The 21445-nt window shown below is 33.2% G+C and overlaps 2 protein-coding genes, 1 long non-coding RNA gene and 1 pseudogene across 3 annotated transcripts; 1 reads left to right on the forward strand and 3 right to left on the reverse strand.

Moving 5' to 3' along the window:
- LOC104761025 lies at positions 1732 to 2734 on the forward strand. Its single transcript, XR_763073.2, has 3 exons — positions 1732 to 1761; positions 1852 to 2223; positions 2380 to 2734. It is a non-coding gene; the product is annotated as an uncharacterized LOC104761025 (long non-coding RNA).
- On the reverse strand, positions 5401 to 7543 carry LOC104763339. Its single transcript, XM_010486723.2, has one exon. The coding sequence runs from the start codon at positions 7533 to 7535 to the stop codon at positions 5553 to 5555; it is 1983 nt and encodes a 660-aa protein (XP_010485025.1). The 5' UTR covers positions 7536 to 7543; the 3' UTR covers positions 5401 to 5552.
- Positions 9320 to 9882, reverse strand: LOC109130560. Its single transcript, XM_019240246.1, has one exon. It carries the CDS (start codon positions 9807 to 9809, stop codon positions 9579 to 9581), a length of 231 nt encoding a protein of 76 aa, XP_019095791.1. The 5' UTR covers positions 9810 to 9882; the 3' UTR covers positions 9320 to 9578.
- Positions 11598 to 17029, reverse strand: LOC104761026 (annotated as a pseudogene).

The following is a 21445-nucleotide window of genomic DNA, read 5'->3' on the forward strand; positions in this document are numbered from 1 at the left end:
TATAAATACTATGAAAGTTACAAAAATGAGAGTTAGTACAAAATATGGGTTTGATGAGATGAAATAGAAAAGTGAATAAAAATGTGTCAGGTTTATAAAATACATTATTGTGAATTTATAACTAAAAATGTCTGTTGTTTAAATATATTCAATTCTCATTTAGTTATTTAGAACTTTTTTTTATTAAAATATACTTTAGGTTATTTTAAATGGATTGAAAATGAAATAAATAATGTAATATCAAGATCATGTGAATTATTTATATTAAGGTGTGGAAATAAAACAGTCATTTATTACTCGACATTATCCTATACAACCCAAATATTATATATATATATATATATTATAATCTTATATCTTTTTTTTTGTCAACAAAGTACAAGATCAGCTTAAGCGAGCCAATTGGAAGGAAAATCGTTTACATAGGTGACTAAATGCGATACTGAACGAACATGTCGCGCCAGCTTAATGCGATAATCTTATATCTTTAGAATATTTAATCATCAAATTATTTGTTAAGAGAAATTTTTATTATGTAAACTAAATTGAATAAATTTGTTACACTAAAAATTTAAAGAAACAAAATGACGCTTGTGAATGAAGAGAGCATCAAATGACAACCATTTGGAGCTTGCCAAGAAAAAACGTTACTTTATTATTAGATGATATAATATAGTACGGTTTCTTTCAATTCTTACTCTAAGAATCTGACGCATGTGTCATTTTTAAAAACTTAATCAAATCATTATCTATTTTAATTGTATCTAATTATATCATTATATATTAAAATTCTTTTAAAATCAAATACACATGCAATTATTTATTTTCTTTTATAAATGTTTTAAAATGATTGCATAAATCATCAAAAGATGAACAATAGTAAAGATAATTTGCATTTTTGGAAAAAAAAATTCAAGACTTAGTAAGATAATATTTCTTCTAAAGTTAGGAACTTCCCAAAAACGGATGATCCGAACAACGATACTATTGTTATCAGTGTTTTGTTGTCTGTTGGAGATTGAATCGAGGATAGAATAGAAATTTAGTGTTTTAGTTTTCACAATAGCGTTTGACAAAAAAAATGTTTTCAAAATAGTCTGAAAGAGGATGTGTTTTTATGGTAATAGGTTGTTTTTAGAAAATCAAACTTTATAGAATGTTTGAGCCTTTTAAGGGAGAGAAGGAATTGAAATCAAATATTCATGATCATAAATTTGAAAGTGTTTCAAAATAATAAGTTAAAAATGAGAAGTAATATAAACAAAAATGAAAACTGAGGAAAGTAATGGGTAGATATAAGGCAGTGTAAAAAATCATGGTATTATTTCAAATCAAAACATAATTGATTGTGTTCATAATATATTCTGAAATGCCTAATATGAAAACTTATAAATTTTATGTAATTCAAAAATACCATAACGTTTGAATTAGTAATTGTGAATCAAACAAAATAATTATAGAATTAGATCAAAATCATCTCACAATCTTACGTAATTTTCCAAGAAGTAAGCTCAAAATTTTAATTTTATATAAATATATTTTTTAAAAGTTAAACTAATTGACTTAAATAATATCATCCCACCATCTTACTTAAATTTGATTCTGCTTGTGACTGTGAAAATCAAGATTCAAACACAGAAATTAAACCCAAAAATTCAAACCCATAAATTTAATTCAATGTTGGTATAGTTCCGAGATGAAACCAACCACAGACTGATATATGGTGGTTATAGATTTTTGGAGACTGCATATGTTTCTCAAGTAAGTTCTCTCTTTAATTCGTGTAGATTTCATCTGGTCAATCTGTCCTGATGAATTACCGGATCTAATTAATCTGTTTTTGTCTTCTAGGATGTCGAAGATTTTTCAGACCAGAAGTGTCCTGAGTCTTACAATTATTCAATTTTCAGGTTTTTGCTAGCGATCTTACATGTGGTTTTTTTAGAGATTGGAGAAGCTACAATCTAAGAATGAGGAAGAGGTCGATCGTGTCTTTTTTGTTCCGTTTCTCCCTTATGTTTCTTCTTCAGATCTAGCTGCGATATTATTCATTTGTAGTTCTCGATAACACTTCCATGTATATCGCTTGATTCGAATTCAGTATTGGTTGTCGCCCAAGTCTCTCTGTTTGTAATTTTTGCAGGCCCTGGACAAAAATTAGGATCTATAACCACTAAAAAAGACGCATCAGCCGAGACAAAACTGCTAAGCCATGAAATCCAGGTTATCTCCAACTTTTTCACTAACCTTTTTGTTATAGTATGCATTATTGATGAGAGTTATTCTTTTGTTTTCAACTGAAGGGGCTTTCGTATTTTTAAGATCGGTAAGAATTGTTTCCTACTGAATTAATTAATATTCCGACTTTTATGTCCTCAGGTCTAATTCAGTATTTTTATCGATCAAAATTCAAGCGATGGTTTTGAACCAATTGGTTGTGTTCATACTTCATACTCTGATGTTAAACTCCGTCTGTGGTCATGGTGAATCACTAGATCTTTCCATCACAAGTGGAGTACCGTTTTTATTATGATTTACATTGCAGGAAAATGGTTTAGGGAAAAAATTGTATAAATAGTGAACTTTTTTCTATCTTGGTGACTCCTCAGTCCGAAGTGTTACATGATACATGGCGTGACTATAAGCTTTGTATAAACGTTGCTACAATGTTTTGATTTTTGATTTTTGTGTAACTCATAAGCTTTGTACTATAAACCTTGCTACTTGGTTTCGACTTTTGTGTATGAATGATTACTTATTTCATTTGTATGCCAACATTTATTCCAGCTCAATTTATTGTATCTACGACATATATACATCATAAATATGTATAATATATATATATATAACTATAATAAAACTTATGCAACCGCATATATTCCTATATAAGTAAAAGAGTACAAAATCGATTTTGGATTGGGTTAGTTGCAAAACAAAACTCGAAATTAAGACATAAACCCAAAACAAAGAAATCATCCGGTTTTAATTACGAAAAAAACAAATAAAGGTAAACTTTTCAATATAAACAACCTCTCGCGTGATTGATATCTTAGAATTGATATCCTATAAAGTATAAACAGTGATGATCTCGAATATTTCCTTTATCATATCAAACTAATTTTCCGCGTGATTCACTGAAAATATTTAGGTAAATCAATTATAATCGTAAATATCAAATATATTTCAAAATATTTTCCTTACCAAACTAATCCTAAATTTGATGCACTGAATTTGGCGACCATAATTTATTACCTAACAAAGAAACTAATTAATTATTATCCTAAACTAACATATTCCATATATTTCTGAACTAATAAACATATTTGGCAACAGTTAAAGGAGACCAAAACAATAATGAATTCTAAACAAAAACAAACGGATAATTTATTGGCTATGAATAAAAACCCAAAAATCAAAAACAATAATTAATTTTAAAAAACGAATTAAGTTTTTGAAAATAATAATTAGCTAATATTTATGAAACCGTTTAAAGCTATTACCATAAAAATCAAGCTATTAAATTTGAAATTGTAGTATATAATATAAACATATTTAATTTGGTTATATTATTTGAGATATTTATGGAACGATAATCAAATTTTCTATTACCAAATCATCATTTATTTCAGATTTTTAGAATTTTGCTAAACAAAATTACGCTTATAAATTCGAATTACTACATATGGGAAAATACTTAATTTAAAAAATTAATACATAATATTACACATATATTCTAATTTAATTGGTTTCTTAAATATAGCCAATGATAATAAATATAATAAATATGATCTGCTCACTAAGATATTTTTAACTTTGTAAAAAAAGCAGTATTCCAACGACAATCACTTATTAATCATAACATATTTTATTATTTGTATTAAAATTTGAAAACTATACGGTTTATGGAATCATTTAAAGTAAAAAATTACCTCATTTGGATTACATAATATATAGGCTTTGTAATATTACTTTAAGAACAAACAAAGATCAAATATATGTAATAACACTACATTATTAAAAATAATCCAAAAATATAAGTTGATATATTTTTGGATTGAAAATTATGCTGTATTATAATCCTATATTATAAGGATTTATAATATCTATAATATCCTAAAAATTTACTTCTTAACAACATATTTTTTGAAAGTTAATCAAATCTAACAATCAAATATATACATATAGGATTTAGGATTCTCTTTTATAAAAGTGCACGCGTTGGTTTGCAAAACTCACAATCATATGGTAGAGCGAATTAGGATTGATATTTTTATGAATACAATCTTTTATGGTTGGTCCGTCAAAATATATTGTGGCTGTGTATTTTTTGCAAATGGATATTTTTAGTGGGTTGGTCCATTAAAATATACACTGTGAGTGTGTATTTCTTACAAATATATATATTTTTACAAATGCAATAATTTACGGTTTGATCCGTAAAAAAATACATTATAATTGTGTATTTTTTACAAATGTAATTTTTTATGGATTGGTTTGTCAAATATAAAATTTCAATGCGTAGTATATACATATATATTTTATACGAATACAATCTTTTACGGGTTGGTCCGTCAAAGCTTAGGTTATGTGTGTGTATTTTTACAAATGCAATATTCTATAAGATTTTATGTATATTACAATTTTTACTACTAATCATATTTACATAGATGAATATTCCCCTGTAGCGCGGGTCACATTCTAGTATAAGATTACTCGATGACTCTGACCCATGCATGCTGTGTTTGGGGTAACTATTTAATTGTCCATCTACTTCGTGTCTACAAAGGTATATAACATAAAGTAACAAAATGTTATATATTAATGATATTGTAACATGACAAAAAGAATCTCCTACAACATAGAATGGTTGTGTGGTTTGATATAAGTGTTTAATATAAGGACATAAAAATAATGATATAACAATAAACAATAGTAATTAATAATGAATTATTTAAAGTCTTTTAGTATTTCATTACTCAAATGTTAGTTGAACTTAAATAAATGGTCCACAGGCTAATTCTTATATATAAAAGTCGTGTTCTCGTTTTAGTCGTCTACATATAAATCGTTCAATTAAAATTAAAACAAGGTCTCTGCATGTGAACAGCTAAGTGGAGAAAAAGTCTTAGAATCATGCATGTTCGAATAGATTGATTAAAATCTCCAGCGATTGACGTCGATCGTCTATAGTACCTTTACTAAACATGCACGTTGATGCAAAAATGTTAATCTCGAATAATTAATACTCCGAGTTGCAGAAGAAAAGAAGAGGCAAAAGCGTAAACCTTTATATTATTATTTCACCAATCGTCCCAACATTTTAAGTGATTTTGATATAAATATCTGATAAAACATAAATTTAAATATCAATAAACAAAGTATTTCACTAGTAACCAAAGATAATGCATTGTCTCGTTATAGAATTACATTATAAATTGGACCTTGGACATAGACTTCAAAAAAAATTAGAAAACTGGAGCTTATGAAATAATACAAAATAACATGATAGAGATTCACTCATTTTGACAACAACAACAAAAAGAGAGATCCACTCATTTCTTTGAAACATAACTAATTCCACAAGGGGACTTAAGAAAACATAAACGGGAGCAGATGTATTCGTTATCTTCAAGATCCTTTAAGATTACAGAGACTTTGCATCGAGAGAAACACTCACGGCACAATGGTCGAGTGTTGTGATTGTTAAGAACCACCTCAAATCCATATCCACCAATATCAATGATGCTTCCTGGCATGAGACGTGAGAAATCTCCTATTACACACTCAACATGCATGGTGACTCCACAATCAGAACATGTGTAGAACCACTTTTTTGGATCTAGTTCTCTCTCACAAATATCACACCAGTACTTGTCGCCCGTCTTTCCGCCACAAAATAGAGTGAGAGGATGCTCATCGCTGCTATGCCTTATCTTTTTTGGCAAACTAGCGCAACTCAAACACAAATCAAAGATACAAGGTTCACAACGTAGGAGATGACCATCTATCCTGTTACGACACCCATTGCAATTGTGACGTTGCTTCGGATCCAAAGTATCAAAATACAAGGGATGTAAATGGCCATCATCATGGATGAACGGCTCAGAGAGTGAACCACAATGTACGTCTACATTCTTTGCTATTAAGGACGTGTATTCAAAACCAGTCGAAAATATTCTACAATATGCACAGTCTAAGACCTTACGAACACCGGTACCTGCTTCTTGTAATTTGAATGGTCTGGTGCTAAAGACAAGTCTTTTCTTCAAAGGATGATTAGCACACTTTTCATGGAGAATAAAACAGCAATCCTCACAACTGTAGATCGGGTCAAACTCGACTGGCTGGCTACATGCTTCACATCGTGTACGCCCATCATGGATGATATTATCCTTGTAGAACCTTAGAGTATGTTTTTCATGACTGAAATGACATATCAGGTCATCACCCACCACCTTATATGGCGCAATATCTTCTTCATCCTCAGGTACTCCTTCCAGTTCTACACCATCCCATACATTTGTTTTTACTGCGCATTGTGAATGAACCGTATAGTTAGGACAAGATGAGCAAGAATATCCCCCATAGAACTGACTTACACTTTTACGACAAACTCCACATATCAAGTTTGCATGGCCAAGATGATGAGTGCAAGAGATGCGATGATCATGGCGATTGATGTTTATGACTTGGGGTAAGCCGATACATATTCCATGAACAACAAAATCACATTGGAGACACATATAAGGTTTCATGTCGTTGTCTTCAATCCCACAAGCATTACAAGTAAATGAGATTTCCCTCGAAAAGAGAGTAAGTGGATGCTTGTGTGTCTTCGTATGCTCCATAACAATGGGTGGTGGGTTTTTGCTACAAGCAAGGCATGTGCTGAAGTTGCAGAAGGAACAATGATAAAGCACATTTTCTGGTTGTGCTTCACAAAAAATACAAGTCTTCTTGGCGTCCTCTGGGAGTGATTCGGATTCCATTAACATGAGAGGATGAACAGGATGACAAGGATGGTTTACTTCCTTCGATAGATTGACGCAATCCACGTGAAAATACACATCGCATTCGAGACATGAATAGGAAGGTCCAGCAATAGAATCTTTGCATACTTCACAAGAGGCCTCCTCCTCTTTTTTCTTCAAGAAGACAAGTGAATGGTCATGACATATAGGATTTTCAATTTCAAACGGTGATGGCCTTATACCACAAGCCAGATCCAAAGCGAATTGACATGTGGAACAACTATAACATGGCGACAAAAACTTTTGTCCACACAAATCACATGGATGATCTCCATGGTCATTGGTGAGCGAGAGTTGATGTTGGGGGTGGGAAGGGTGGCTGATCTCCGATGGGGCCTCGGCGCACTCCTTATGGAACCAAGCATTACAATAGTAATCATTGCATTTGTACCCGCCGTAGCCGATTCCTTCCACATGGCAGCCTTTACATGTAAAGGCAACATTTCGAGCTGAAGGGAACAAAGGGTGCTCGTGAGTGGGTAGATTGACAGGTATTGTACCCATTGTATGGATTGATGTATGGGGATAAATTAAGGTAGTTTGTTTAGTGATGTCTCCAAGTGGAACTCGTAAACATCATTTATATATGCATAATGCATTTGTAAACCAAAGAAAAATTATAATAAATAAGGCTAATTTGAGCTATTTGCAAAACTGACAATAATCTGTTTTAAAAAACTTTAAACCTATCTTTCAAATGTGCGTGACAACGACGTATACATGAGACGTTGTGTTCAAAAGTAACCAACAACCTCAAGAGGATGTGTAGTCAGTAGTTTCTAAATCATTGGTTTTTATTTACCTTTGTATCTTTAGGATGTGTATGAATATCACTAATTTTATCTCCCGGTCTTAACGCCGATTTAGCGTGTGGAAAAGGCTTAAAATAAAGTAAATTAATAATGCATTTCTCAAGATTAATTAGTTATTCATTGTCGAAAGTCTTCTTTCATTACTTAAAATGTTATTTAATTAATGTATTGTCGAAAGAAACATAGGCTGCTGGTTCTAGCTATAGTTTATTTGCTGTAGAGGTGGTTGATGAATGTAATAAGTCATCGTCCTCTCTTCTACCTTTGGATTGTTCATTAAACTTTTAAAATTAAAGCAAGGTTTAGTTACATGTGAACAGCTAAGGGAATTAGTCGTGTCAACTCATGCATTTGTTCTATTCATCATAAACATGGATATTTATTATGTACACGTACCTACTTAGCTTTATTTATATACAAATGCTCAAGAGGTTAAAAAGTTTGGGACAAATAAAGAATCGAATTGGATTAAATTCTTTATTTGTCCACATCTACAGATCTACTGTTGAGTTTGAGCCATAAGCCCATGCCATACCCAATGCAAACTACTAATAAAAGAGTATGACCGATCCTTTGAAAACGACTCGTTAAACAAGCGGGTTATATTCACTTTAGTTTTCATAGGTCATTAGTACCGAGAGAGTATTCCAAAAATTCTGATATCTTCACAACTCATAAGCCCATCTTTCACATTGGTTGAACAGAAACGATATTATTTTAGAAGCTTATTAGAAGATGTCTCAAAGACTTAACATGTTAACGGATGAGTGGATTTAAGGCCGCATTCTGAGAGTTACCAGTCCACGCCAAATATACTTATAAATTTTTCATTTTTGTATAAAGATTGTATATATCTATTTTAAACACATGAGATTAAAATTTAACATCGTTTACTGATTTTGTAACGTCCATTAACGACTACTAAGTCGCGAGTTCGAATCCATGGATAGTTTAAAAATAAAGTATTTTTAGCCCAAATATATTTAGATGAGGTATTTTATTCCTAACATAAAATATTTTGGCTCTTAAACATAAAATAAAATAGATGGATTTTTTCCCAGCTTCACTTATTTTTGATTATTATTATTATATATATAGATATATTAAAAATATCAAAATAATAAATAAAATATGTTATTATTATTCTTACCCATAATGTGATTTGACAGATTTATAAAATTTTTCAAGAAAACGTGAAATCCTTTTTCGTGGGTTAGCGCAGAGAATTAAAGATTTTTTGAGGAAAAAAATCACGAAATAGCATTTATTGGCGAGAAAACACGAAAGGACTTTAATGGGATTTTTTTAATGAATTTGGGTTAAATCCATTATGTTGCGATCTGTTTTCGACTTTTAGGTTTAGAAATCTCTATTCCGTGCAGAGTAGTATATAATTAGGTCCTGGGTTGGTTGAAATATTATATAAGTATAAATATAAACAATGTAATATTCTTTTCTTTTTTTTTAACAATGTAGTGATATTTATATGCACCCTCAATATGTTTCCCATAACTAGTTTATACAATAGAATTATTACAGACACAGAAATAAACAGATGAAAACTGTAAAACAAAATAAATTACAAGAAATTATTTGGGAAGGTGTGCAGATTAAAAACCTCATGTTGAACAAAAAATAAAAATAGAATCAACAAATATAAGACTAGATATTATAAACGTAGTTTAAAGAGTAATTAACGGTGGATGCTGTTACAACTAAGATAGTTACTTAATGATTAGAGATGGTAGGAGAAGGAGGAGCAGGCGATGCAGGCGAGGAGGAAGATGGCTGAGGAAGCTCCGTCCTTTTCGAGATTACTCGTGCTACGCTTGAATCTGCAACTTTTGTCTTTGTTGCAATTTGTGATTGATTGCGTCTTCTTCTTCTTCTTCTTCTGTTGATCATCTTCTTTACATCTCTTGATCATCTCTCTTTGCTTAATTGCTTCTTCTGCTCTACACACCATTCTCTCCTTTTGGTGAAAAGAGCTCAGAGAATTTAGTGTAGGACAAGAGTCACACTTCCTGTCTCCATATATATAGAGCCACGTTTATTTATTAGTTTAAACTATTATAGATTGGACTAGTTTGAAATGATATTTAAAAAAAATAATTTTAGCTATCAACAACAACCAAGCCCCTTTTGGCACGTGTATATGATGAGTTTTCAAATACAGTATGTAAAAATTGCATTAACTTTCAAATTGCTGTAAATCTATATATGGTGATCTAATATGGTTAAGGAGCGTATGGGTTTTAAAGATCTCACGGTTCAAAGTTTAGGATATAGAGCACGAGACTTTTGTTTTAAAGCTTCAAATAGTATGAAGAGCTACTCTAGAGTACAGATAGACACCAACCTATTTTTTTCTAAAGAGATTCAATGCATCTTCTGGACTTGGTTTTCAGCCCAAATTAACCCCAAAAGAAAATGTCAAGAGAAAAGGATTAATTCTTTCTTCTTGTTTATAAATACTATAGGGTTCATTTAATGCATCTATTTTCTACTTTTAAATACCTATTAGTTTTTAATTTGAGTAGTGGCTAAGTGATAAACTTGTGCATAACTGCATTAATTTTTTTTTTTTGTATTAGTTATATATTTATTCATATATTTGATTTATATAATAAAGTATGAGCTCGAAGAGATAGTTAGTTAGCAATGATAATGGACTATGTTATGAAGTTGAGACCGTTGTTCTAACGACAGCACATTTTGTTCTCTAAATAGGAATCCAAATTGGATTATCTAATCATTGGCGGAAGTGAATATAGTAATTGTATTTTTTGTAACATGCATTAAACCCCCACTAATAATTTAAAGAATTTTTCAACAAAATTATAAACAACAAAAGTAAAAATTTAATCATTGTGGGAATTTATTTATTTCATCTTTCAATTTTTCTTTCATTCTGTAATTTGTTATTTCTTATGTGAACATTTTAATTTATCAAATGGAGTTATAATATGATATATATTGCAGAACGTGTAATTTTTTCTCTCGTACTATGTAATTTGTTTGTATATACCTTATATACCTTAACTTTTTCTATTTACCTAAATAATTGGTTCAATTTTTTTTTTTTTTGGCATTTATCAAACCCATTCAATAATTTAATGAGCAAAGCCTAAAACCAATGATTTACACAGTGATATTGAAGAAGTTTTCTGTAGATAAATGATATGTAGATAGGTCGAAGTTTTTGTCATTTGTTAAATTATTGAAAGAAAATGTAAAGAAAGATAAAAATTGGGTGTTTTTTGGCGGGGAGCGAAGAATATAGCATGTGGAGAGGACAATGTCACATGTGACATGTGAGAACGTTATGATGTTTGGTCTGAAACGGCGCTCTCTCTATTATGTGGTTTTATACATTGCACTCCCTCTCACACATTTACTCATCAACCCATCCTACTAGAGTCTTTGTTTCATATCTAACGTGTAAAAATATCATGAATCCCTAATGGATAGAATTGTAGACCATATATTAAATGCCCCATCACATTGTCTGGTGGTCAAAACAAAACATGAATGTAACCCAAAACAAAACAAAAATGTATAAATTGAAATTGTAAACCAATTGGTTTCATCAAACTAAAACCTTACTAAAACCGGTTTTAATTGAACTTATCAAAGTAACGTTTATTAAATTTCAGATATTTGACTATTAAGACATATCTAATCATATTTTATAATTTAACTTGTCAAAGTAACGATAATTAAATTTATAATTGAACTTATCAAAGAGGGTGAGTACAGTATTTGACTATTAAGACATATGTAATCATATTTTATAATTGTAACATCAACCGAATTTAATAAAAGTATAAAACTAAACCATATTACAAATGGTTTGAACTGGTTTTAGTTTCTGTAAAACTGATAAAACTAAAACCAGGAAAAAAAAATCAAACCATACTAAACCGTATTGAATTGCTACAGAGACAAAGTTTGAGCAAATGCTTAATCTCAGTCTCCCTTGAACACAGAATTGCTTAATCACATCATCCCCTAAACACAGCATTGATTAACTCTTTCAGATTCTTGCATCCGATTATCTCAATATCTTTCAAATTCAACGCTTTTAATGACGACTCCACTGATTTGGGAACCACACATTTGCTAAAGCCTAGCTTTGCCACTGTACTCACCCTCTTCTCCATTCTCGGTACCTGTGCCATTATCATTCAGTCATACAAATCATCCAGATTCTAAAATAAGAGTTAGCTGATTCGTTCAAATATTATTTCTTACCGTACGAACTTCGCCACCTAGACCAATCTCACCGATGAATGCTACACCGTGAGGAATTGGAAACTCCAAGAAACTGGATTTTGCAATAAAAGTGTACTGCTTCATTCGCAGCTATGAACTAAATAACGCAAAGACACTTTTCAAGAGTTTAATGAAGTAAATAACACTTACCTGCTACAAATTGCTGCTGCTATGCAAGATCGCCAGCAGTCTCAGAAAGAGCCATTCCGTTAGCAACGTTCAGAAAAATCCCCTAAAGAACATATTTTCATCAGTACTGCAATCACTATGATACGTAGATAGTGGAGATTGGAGTTTAACATGCTTCCTATCAATCAGTATAGTACCACTACGATATTAAAGAGAACAAGATTCACATGAGGAGCAGCATTGCATATTGACACAATTTACAAAGAAATCTCTAAAAACTTACATTTTCCTGAATTCTAAGACCAGCTTGCTTCATAAGAACCTGTGATATGATAGATAGGCCAGAACAGAACAAAAGGTTAACAGTTATTTAAAAGGAAAGTAGAAGAGAGGGCATGTTGCAAAGTATACTATTATTGGATAGTAAGAATAGACAATGTTAGTAGTAGCACTCACTGCAATTATCATGTCAGCTCTGCTAGCTTGAACACCATTGACATGCCTTGAAACTGTTGATCCAGGCGAACACAATGCCTACATAATAACAAAAACCAATGTTTAAACAAGAACTACAATACTTTGCTTCAAAGTCCGCAAGTACATATGAGGCAGCTAATTATGAGAGGTCAGCATTGTCGCCATTTAGAACGTACATACTACAACCAAAGTAAGTCATCATTCTCATCATATTGACTATGCAAAATGAATAAAGACTTTCAAAGCGCAGTTTCACTTATCAAGCCAGAGCCTTTTACAGTTTTTTGGAATTCTGAAGCAGAATAAGAGAATGAAGCCGAATACTCTAATTATCTACCTGAATTTCAATTAGGAAACTCCTTGATCCATCCATAACAACTGCTACAGCTAATCCAGCTAAAACATCTGAATCTGGGTTCTGTTGACTAAGATATATTCCACTAGGGTTGGAGACCACTTCAAGTCCTGAGTTTGACATTTCAAAAACTCCAAGCTGACAAAGGAGATAGCCATGATTTATTCAATAATCCTCAACTCGAAATAAAAATACGTGTACATATAACAAGCAAACTCGAACAACATAAAGAATAAAGGGAACACAATCCACAGAAATAAGATGCTTGAACTAGCAAGTTCTCGGGAAAAAGAAAACAGGCAGTAAGAGAAAATAACATACTATGAGGGATTTGTACACATACTTCATCAGTCGACCCAAACCGATTCTTCACAGATCGAAGCAAGCGGTACGTTGATGATTCTTCACCCTGAAATTTTGAGGTAAAGTAAATGTCAACTAATCATCTTCTGTTATATTTCCTAACAAATTAAGCTCATAAACTTTCTCTATTCTAGAAAAGAGGTTATCAAGCTAATAGAAATAAAACCAAAGTATTCAGTTAGAACTCCAGAGCGTCATTTATTGAAGAGGATATCATGAAGGCATATCTAAAGACAACAGAAAATACAAAGCACCTCCAAGTACAAGACAACATCTACTATGTGCTCCAAAACACGAGGTCCTGCAATATCTCCCGCTTTCGTAACATGTCCAACCTAAAACAGAAAGTAACGTGCATAAAACATCTGATCCAGATCAAACACCAGATATTGAAGGAAGGAATTGGAAGGATGGTGCTTACTCACCAAGAAAACAGGGACATTAGATTTCTTAGCAAAACGCAACAGGGTTGATGTGCACTCTTTAACCTGCCACCATCAGAGATTTCCAAGAAAGTAGCCTTTTCAGCAGATTAAAAGAAGAATTACGGGAAAAGATATGCGACGAAAAAGAGAATGCTGGAGTCCCGTCTTCCTCTAACACATAAAAATTTCCTTTTTAAAACATAAATAAAAGGATGTGGGATTCCATGTAACATGGGAAGCAACAAAAAGCAGCTATGGCATAACTTCTTGGTCATAGTAATTAGAAGAAAATTCAAGTAAGAGTTATACCTGTGTGAGACCACCAGCACTTCCAGTCACTTCTTTTAGGTAANATTTTGAGGTAAAGTAAATGTCAACTAATCATCTTCTGTTATATTTCCTAACAAATTAAGCTCATAAACTTTCTCTATTCTAGAAAAGAGGTTATCAAGCTAATAGAAATAAAACCAAAGTATTCAGTTAGAACTCCAGAGCGTCATTTATTGAAGAGGATATCATGAAGGCATATCTAAAGACAACAGAAAATACAAAGCACCTCCAAGTACAAGACAACATCTACTATGTGCTCCAAAACACGAGGTCCTGCAATATCTCCCGCTTTCGTAACATGTCCAACCTAAAACAGAAAGTAACGTGCATAAAACATCTGATCCAGATCAAACACCAGATATTGAAGGAAGGAATTGGAAGGATGGTGCTTACTCACCAAGAAAACAGGGACATTAGATTTCTTAGCAAAACGCAACAGGGTTGATGTGCACTCTTTAACCTGCCACCATCAGAGATTTCCAAGAAAGTAGCCTTTTCAGCAGATTAAAAGAAGAATTACGGGAAAAGATATGCGACGAAAAAGAGAATGCTGGAGTCCCGTCTTCCTCTAACACATAAAAATTTCCTTTTTAAAACATAAATAAAAGGATGTGGGATTCCATGTAACATGGGAAGCAACAAAAAGCAGCTATGGCATAACTTCTTGGTCATAGTAATTAGAAGAAAATTCAAGTAAGAGTTATACCTGTGTGAGACCACCAGCACTTCCAGTCACTTCTTTTAGGTAAACTGTTTGAATTGAGTCAATGATGAGAGCTCGGGGAGATAGCCGATGAGCTTTGTTTAGAATGTCCTGAAATAAATCAGAACAAACGATGTGCTTCAGGTACCTGATCGAAAAATCGAGACTAACAATTTTTACTCAGTTATGATACGCAGACTTGAGAATTTCACAAAGCATGGATTTGGTGGTTGACATGTAAACATGAGGATAATTAATTAGGGGATACAGTTAGGCAAAAAATAGGAATATGCAGCTGTCCATTGCTTTGGTGTTAAAAGAAGTATTAAAACATGACTTCTGTTTGATTGAGATAATAAGAATGTTAATTCACATAAAATAGTTTACCTGAAGATCAGAGCTCGAAAATAGGTAGAGCTCTTCAGTTTGAATTTTCATCCTGTCAGCCCGACTTCCTATTTGCTCGACACTCTACAGTTGGGCCAAAAACAGAAGATCATATGAAGAATGTGTAATCAAGTCAACAGAATGAAAGTACCATATCTCTAACATTAAAGAGAACACGCGAGAAGAACAACAGCCAACATGTTTTTGCAGAGAAAGTCCAACTGCAAAATAAAAGCTGCTAGAACCTAGAACTCAAGCTACAATTACTTCGCTGCATCTTAAACATTTGCATGAAGATCATTCAGACCATCTTAAGCAGCATGGTTTGAAAAGAAACAGCCACAGAGAATTACACAATCCACAAGTTTGATCAGAAACCCAGTGTGAGGAAGACAAGGAAAGACAAGCAGGAGAAACAGAAACTTTGAGAAAAGAAATACATGACTAGTACTAACCTCTTCACCAGAGATATACAAAACTGGTGCTGGTTCGGCCACTTCACTCCCCTCAGCAATTATAGATGCAATCTTCCATTCAAGAAAAGAAGGAGAGAATCAGTAGAGCCATTATGTGTATTACAAAACACCCAATGCACAAACCGTTCTTCCAGTACTAAAAATCAATAAACATTTGCAAAGGGGAAGACAACTAATTAAAACACCATAAATCACATCTCCTAACCTGCAATAACAAGGTACTCTTGCCAATGCCAGGGTCACCCCCAATCAAAATCAAGGAACCTACAAAACAGCACCATAGTGAGTCACCGACGAAAGACAGAACAAATGAAAACTCATGAAGACAGCAATAAAACCTGGGGCAAGGCCACCACCAAGCACCCTGCCAACTTCATTCCCAAAAAGTCCAGGCCTAAACATTAACATCGCAAGAAATGATATCTCCAACAACAAGAATATCTCAGATTGCAACAAAAACAAAACCTTTATTAGCTAAACCATTCTAACAAGTGAACTTAAAAAGCAACAAAATTAGCCTTTTTAATTAAATAGCATAATGGAACATACAGAGAAAATCGCCATTGCTGCTGAGTAATCCCACGAATAACATCAGTCAATCGATTCGGCTGCACCCCTGCTTGCTCAGGTAACCAAGACAAACCAGTAGTACCCTCTTGAAGACCAGAGCCAGTAGCTTTGCTACTACCACCACCACCACCACTAGCGCTACTTAAATGAGAACCATCAGAGAAACGTTTCATAGTCCCAACCTTGTGACAAGCACGACAACTCCCCCACCATTGCCCTTCAGAATGACCACAGCTCTCACAAACCCAAACAGTTTTCGATTTGCCTTTCTTCGATTTGTTCATAACAACTTCCCCTGGATCCCATCCCCGAGCAGTTGAACCGACTTTTCTCGATTTCTCATCGGAGAATCCAACTGCGGTGTCTTTCTCTTCTATGCTCGAACCCGCGTCCTGATTAGAGGAGGGAAGGTCGAAAACGGAGGAGATGGGAGATGATGAGAAGCGACGGAGACGGATACGAACGGGGGGAATAGGAATCGTGACCGGAGTTGAAGATCGGAGGAGAAGAGAGTGGGCTCGAGTGTAGAAGCATCTCAAGCATCTCATATCTGCTGCGATTACCATCAACAGTAATCAAAAAGCCCTTCGAATCGTTTTCTCTAGTGCTGGTTAGGGTTTTTTTTGAGCTGTGTGGTTCGAACCGCACAATTTTGCCGCTCAGTCTTCTCTTCCGTAACGCTACTGGGAAAATAAAAACTAATTTTACCTTCTCACAAAAATTAATTTTTATTTTGTTTGCCCTTTTATCACAATCATACTATTTCAAATTGAAAGCACATATTAAAATGAGTGGTAAAAGTGTTTTTTCATACAGAGACCAGGAAAAAGTATAAAGTTAATAAACGATAAAGACTTAATGGGCTTTGGAGTTTCTTGAGGTCAACCTTGTATGAGTTCCTTCTTGTGCCCTGTTGCTACTTTATATATCTCGAAGCAAAGCTGTGTTATGATGTAGAGATAACAGCTGCTGTGATTAATATAGGACGACTCCTATAACGTTAAACTCCTCTGACTTCTGCATAATTAGGGGTGTTAAAATGGATAACCCTATCCAACTCGACCATTTATTATAATGGGTTGCATTTATATACTCAAACTCAATAATATAAAACTTAATAGCTAAATAGGTTATATGGGTTATCCATATATAAATAAAATAAAATAAATAATTAATATTAAATCCATAACATATTATAAATTAGAAAACTAACCAAAGTTTTCAAGGTTAAGAAAATAATATCTAGATATTAAAATAGAAAGAATATCCTTAAATCCTAAAGCCAAAAACCAAAATAAAAAGTCATTCTTAATTTAAAATAAAAATCATTCTTAATTTAAAATTAAAAAAACACTTGAATCTTTTGTAATTGATCCAGTCAGATTCTTTAACTTCATATTCTTCATTCTACATATATACATATTATATTATATTATATATATATATATATATATATTATTTTTGTTTTTTTCGATTAACCCATGGGTAATTCGTAACCCTAATGGGTTTACCCTGTTAAACCCACGAATCCATTGGAGGAACCCATCAAAACCCATTTATTTATATGGGTATAAAAACTTAACTCATACCCGTTAAAATAATAGACAAAGAGGGTAAATCCATTGGTTTTTTACCCATTTTGATACCCCTATGCATAATAGATTCTAATTGAGCTGCTTATCAAACTTTGGTTGCTGATCATGCCAAGAATGAAGCAAAACCGTCTCATGAAGTTGTCAGTTATCATTCATTTTGATGTTCATGATCAATGGTTTTGCCAAGAAGTTGCAAGTCCCTGGGAGTATTCGTAGATGGACTGACTTATTATTGATACCTTTTATCCATGGTTTGATTTGCTGCCTCGACTTCTTTATGTGACCACGACTCGGCTTTGCGTAGGTGGAGGAGAGTGTCTCCTAGATTTGAGTCGATGTTCTTTTTGACATAAGTGGCTGAATAGTCACATAGTGTACTCACGATTGATAATCACCACACCCTTGGTAGCATTGGGTTAAGGTGGCCGGAACTACAAATAGATCCATGATCCATCGATATAGCCGGCGAGATCATACTACTGCGTAATGCATGAAATTGACGTTGAGAAGATTGAAAGAGTCCGATACAACAATGGTCTATGCGGATTGTGGAGTTGGCTGGTGAAGTATGTTAAAGTGATGAGAGAGATCAGAGATGGAATGGGAATAATATTATTACCTCATAATCATAAACCGAGATGAATACAACAAGTAGACTATTCTAGGCATTGTGAGAGACGAAAAAATAAGTCAATTAAATAGAGTAAACTCTGACAAAGTAGACATGATGTAAAGAATAACCAAAAAAAACTTGACAGAAGATTTTGATACTTTTGAAGAATAATGGGAAAAAATATTTGAAGTAGAAGCGTTAGACATAATTATTGAGAAATTTCTGAAGTAGAAGTGGCAGCCAAAAATATGGTCAGCCGTTACAGCTTCAGTTCTGGTTTCTCATTTGTTCTTTAATTCTCCCTTGATCTATCTTCTGCCATGTTGCTACCTTATATATCTCGAAGCAAAGCTGCGTTATGATGTAGAGATAACAGCTGCTGTGATTAATATAGGACGATTCTGATTGAGCTGCTTATCACACTTTGGTTACTGATCATGCCAAGAATGAAGCAAAACCGTCTCATAAAGTTGTCGGTTATCATTCAATTTGATGTTCATGATCAATGGTTTTGCCAAGAAGTTGCAAGTCCCTGGGAGTATTCGTTGATGGACTGACTTATTGATACCTTTTATCCATGATTTGATTTGTTGTCTCGACTTCCTTATGTAACCAGGACTCGGCTTTGCGTAGGTGGAGGAGAGTATCTCCTCTCATAGATTTGAGTCGATGTTCTTTTTGACAGAAGTGGCCGAATAGTGAAACAGTGTACTAACGATTGATAATGACCACACCCTTGGTAGCATTGGTCTCAGGCGGTCGGAACTACAATAAATCCGTCGATATAGCCTGGCTAGATCGTACTACTGCGTAATGCGTGCACTTGACGATTCCACATGAGAAAGTTGGAGACTGATTGTTAGTAAAATGTTAGTTTAGTAACATTTTTATATTGACGTGCGTTGAGAAGATTGAGAGACAACAATGGTCTATGTGTATTGTGGAGTTGGCTGGTGATGTTAAAGTGATGAGAGAGATGGAATGGGAATAATATTATTAGTCTCTCATAATCGTGAAGGTTGGGATAGATAAACTTATCTAGAGACTAGAACGACAATATGCGACATAGTCAAAAAGCGAGATGAATACAACAAGTAAAACTATTCAAGGTATTGTGAAAGATGATAGAATTGCATATGAGATAATGACCTCATAAGGCCCATACATCCTTGATGTCTTCCCAAAACCTAAGTTATGAGGAGAGGAATCCATGAACACTTATATATTACCACTCTCTCTCCTATCTCTACTGATGTGGGATCTTATCAATACCCAGCTTCAGGTCATACAGGCGGTCTTCACATCAGCCCCATACCCGCACCCTCGCTCATAATAGTCATATCGAGCCGGCAGGTCGGACTAATTGATAGAGTTGCATATGAGATAATGGCCTCATAAGGTCTATGGGTCCTTAATGTCTCCCCAAAACCTAAGTTATGACGAGAGGAACTCATGAGCACTTATATATTACCACTCTCTCCCCTATCTCTACCGATGTGGGATCAAAAGACGAAAAAGATAAGTCAATTAAATAGAGTAAACTCTGACTAAGAAGACATGATTGTGAAGAATAACAAAAAAAGAACTTGACAGAAGATTTTGAAACTTTGAAGGACAATGGGAATCAAGTGTTAGACATAATTATGGAGAAATTTCTGAAAGTAGAAGTGGCAGCCAAAAATTTGGTTAGCCGTTATAGCTTCAATTCTGGTTTCTCATTTGTTCTTTAACTCTCCCTTGATCTTTCCTTCACCTCTTTTAGATATTTTTTTAACTTCATTTTGGTTTAAATGTCTCCGAGAACCTGTCACTTTCATGATTGGATGCCAAAACCTAAACCTAATAGAGACAAATGCATATTAAACCATGCTTGTACAAACCTAAATATAAGGCTAAACCGATGGAAAAGAGGTGTAAACGTGGTTCTAAAAACCACTAAACATATGAGATATAAACTAGTATAATTAAAAAGTAAAAGTGGAAAAAAAAAAAAAAAAAAAAAGGCAAAGAAACAAGAGGATGGTGCGAATGAAATCTAGAGGACCACATTTTTTCCCTCTCGTGTTATATATTTTCTTTAGTTGAAACCAAATCTTCACTTTTGCTTTTTTCTTTTCGTCGATTCACTTTCCCTTTTCATGCATTGGGATTGGTAGAAACAAAATGGAACCTAGAGTATATGTTTTTTTAAGTCGAAAAATAATCTTTTTAATCTAGTATTTGATAATATTAGAAAAGCAAACTTTTCTTCGATTTACAGAAAGTTCAGCATATTCTATTTACGTAATGAGCCATGTACAGTATACGTTTAAAATTTATTATAATTTCCAAATTAATGTATATATGCACACGCAGCCACGCTCATGTGCTAGATATTGAGAGAGATAATAATTAGTTACATACTCTATGTTTATATAAAAGAGCCATACCACATTTACACATTTTACCATTATATTTCTTTAATCGTATATTTATTTCGTATGTTTTATTTATATATGAAAGTGTCATGTCATTTTTTTCTTTTTAATCTCTAGGTAGCCTATTAAATCTTGGAGTTTAGGGATAATAGGATAAAGCAAGTGAGAAAAGAAAACAAAACAACAAACAAATTTAGGAATATATATTGTCTCGCAATAAAACTACTTGAAAATTGCAATTTACTTTTTCAGAAACCATGCCAAATATTTGAATAGCTATTTAAATAGTTATAGTGCTCAGTCGGCTCCACTACAAGAATTGGATTGTGTTTTTGGTCATCCGAAAAGAGCTTAATTTGAAAGCTGGATTTGAAGTCTGTTTTTAAGGTATATCAAGATATATTATAACTTCGACTAAAGAACAGTGCTAACACAAAGGCGGTTGCATGGCACATATATGATGGCGATTGTTTAAATTCGGGAGTCA

This window comes from Camelina sativa, chromosome 18 (genome assembly GCF_000633955.1).
Source record: "Camelina sativa cultivar DH55 chromosome 18, Cs, whole genome shotgun sequence".
NCBI classification, from domain to species: Eukaryota; Viridiplantae; Streptophyta; class Magnoliopsida; order Brassicales; family Brassicaceae; genus Camelina; species Camelina sativa.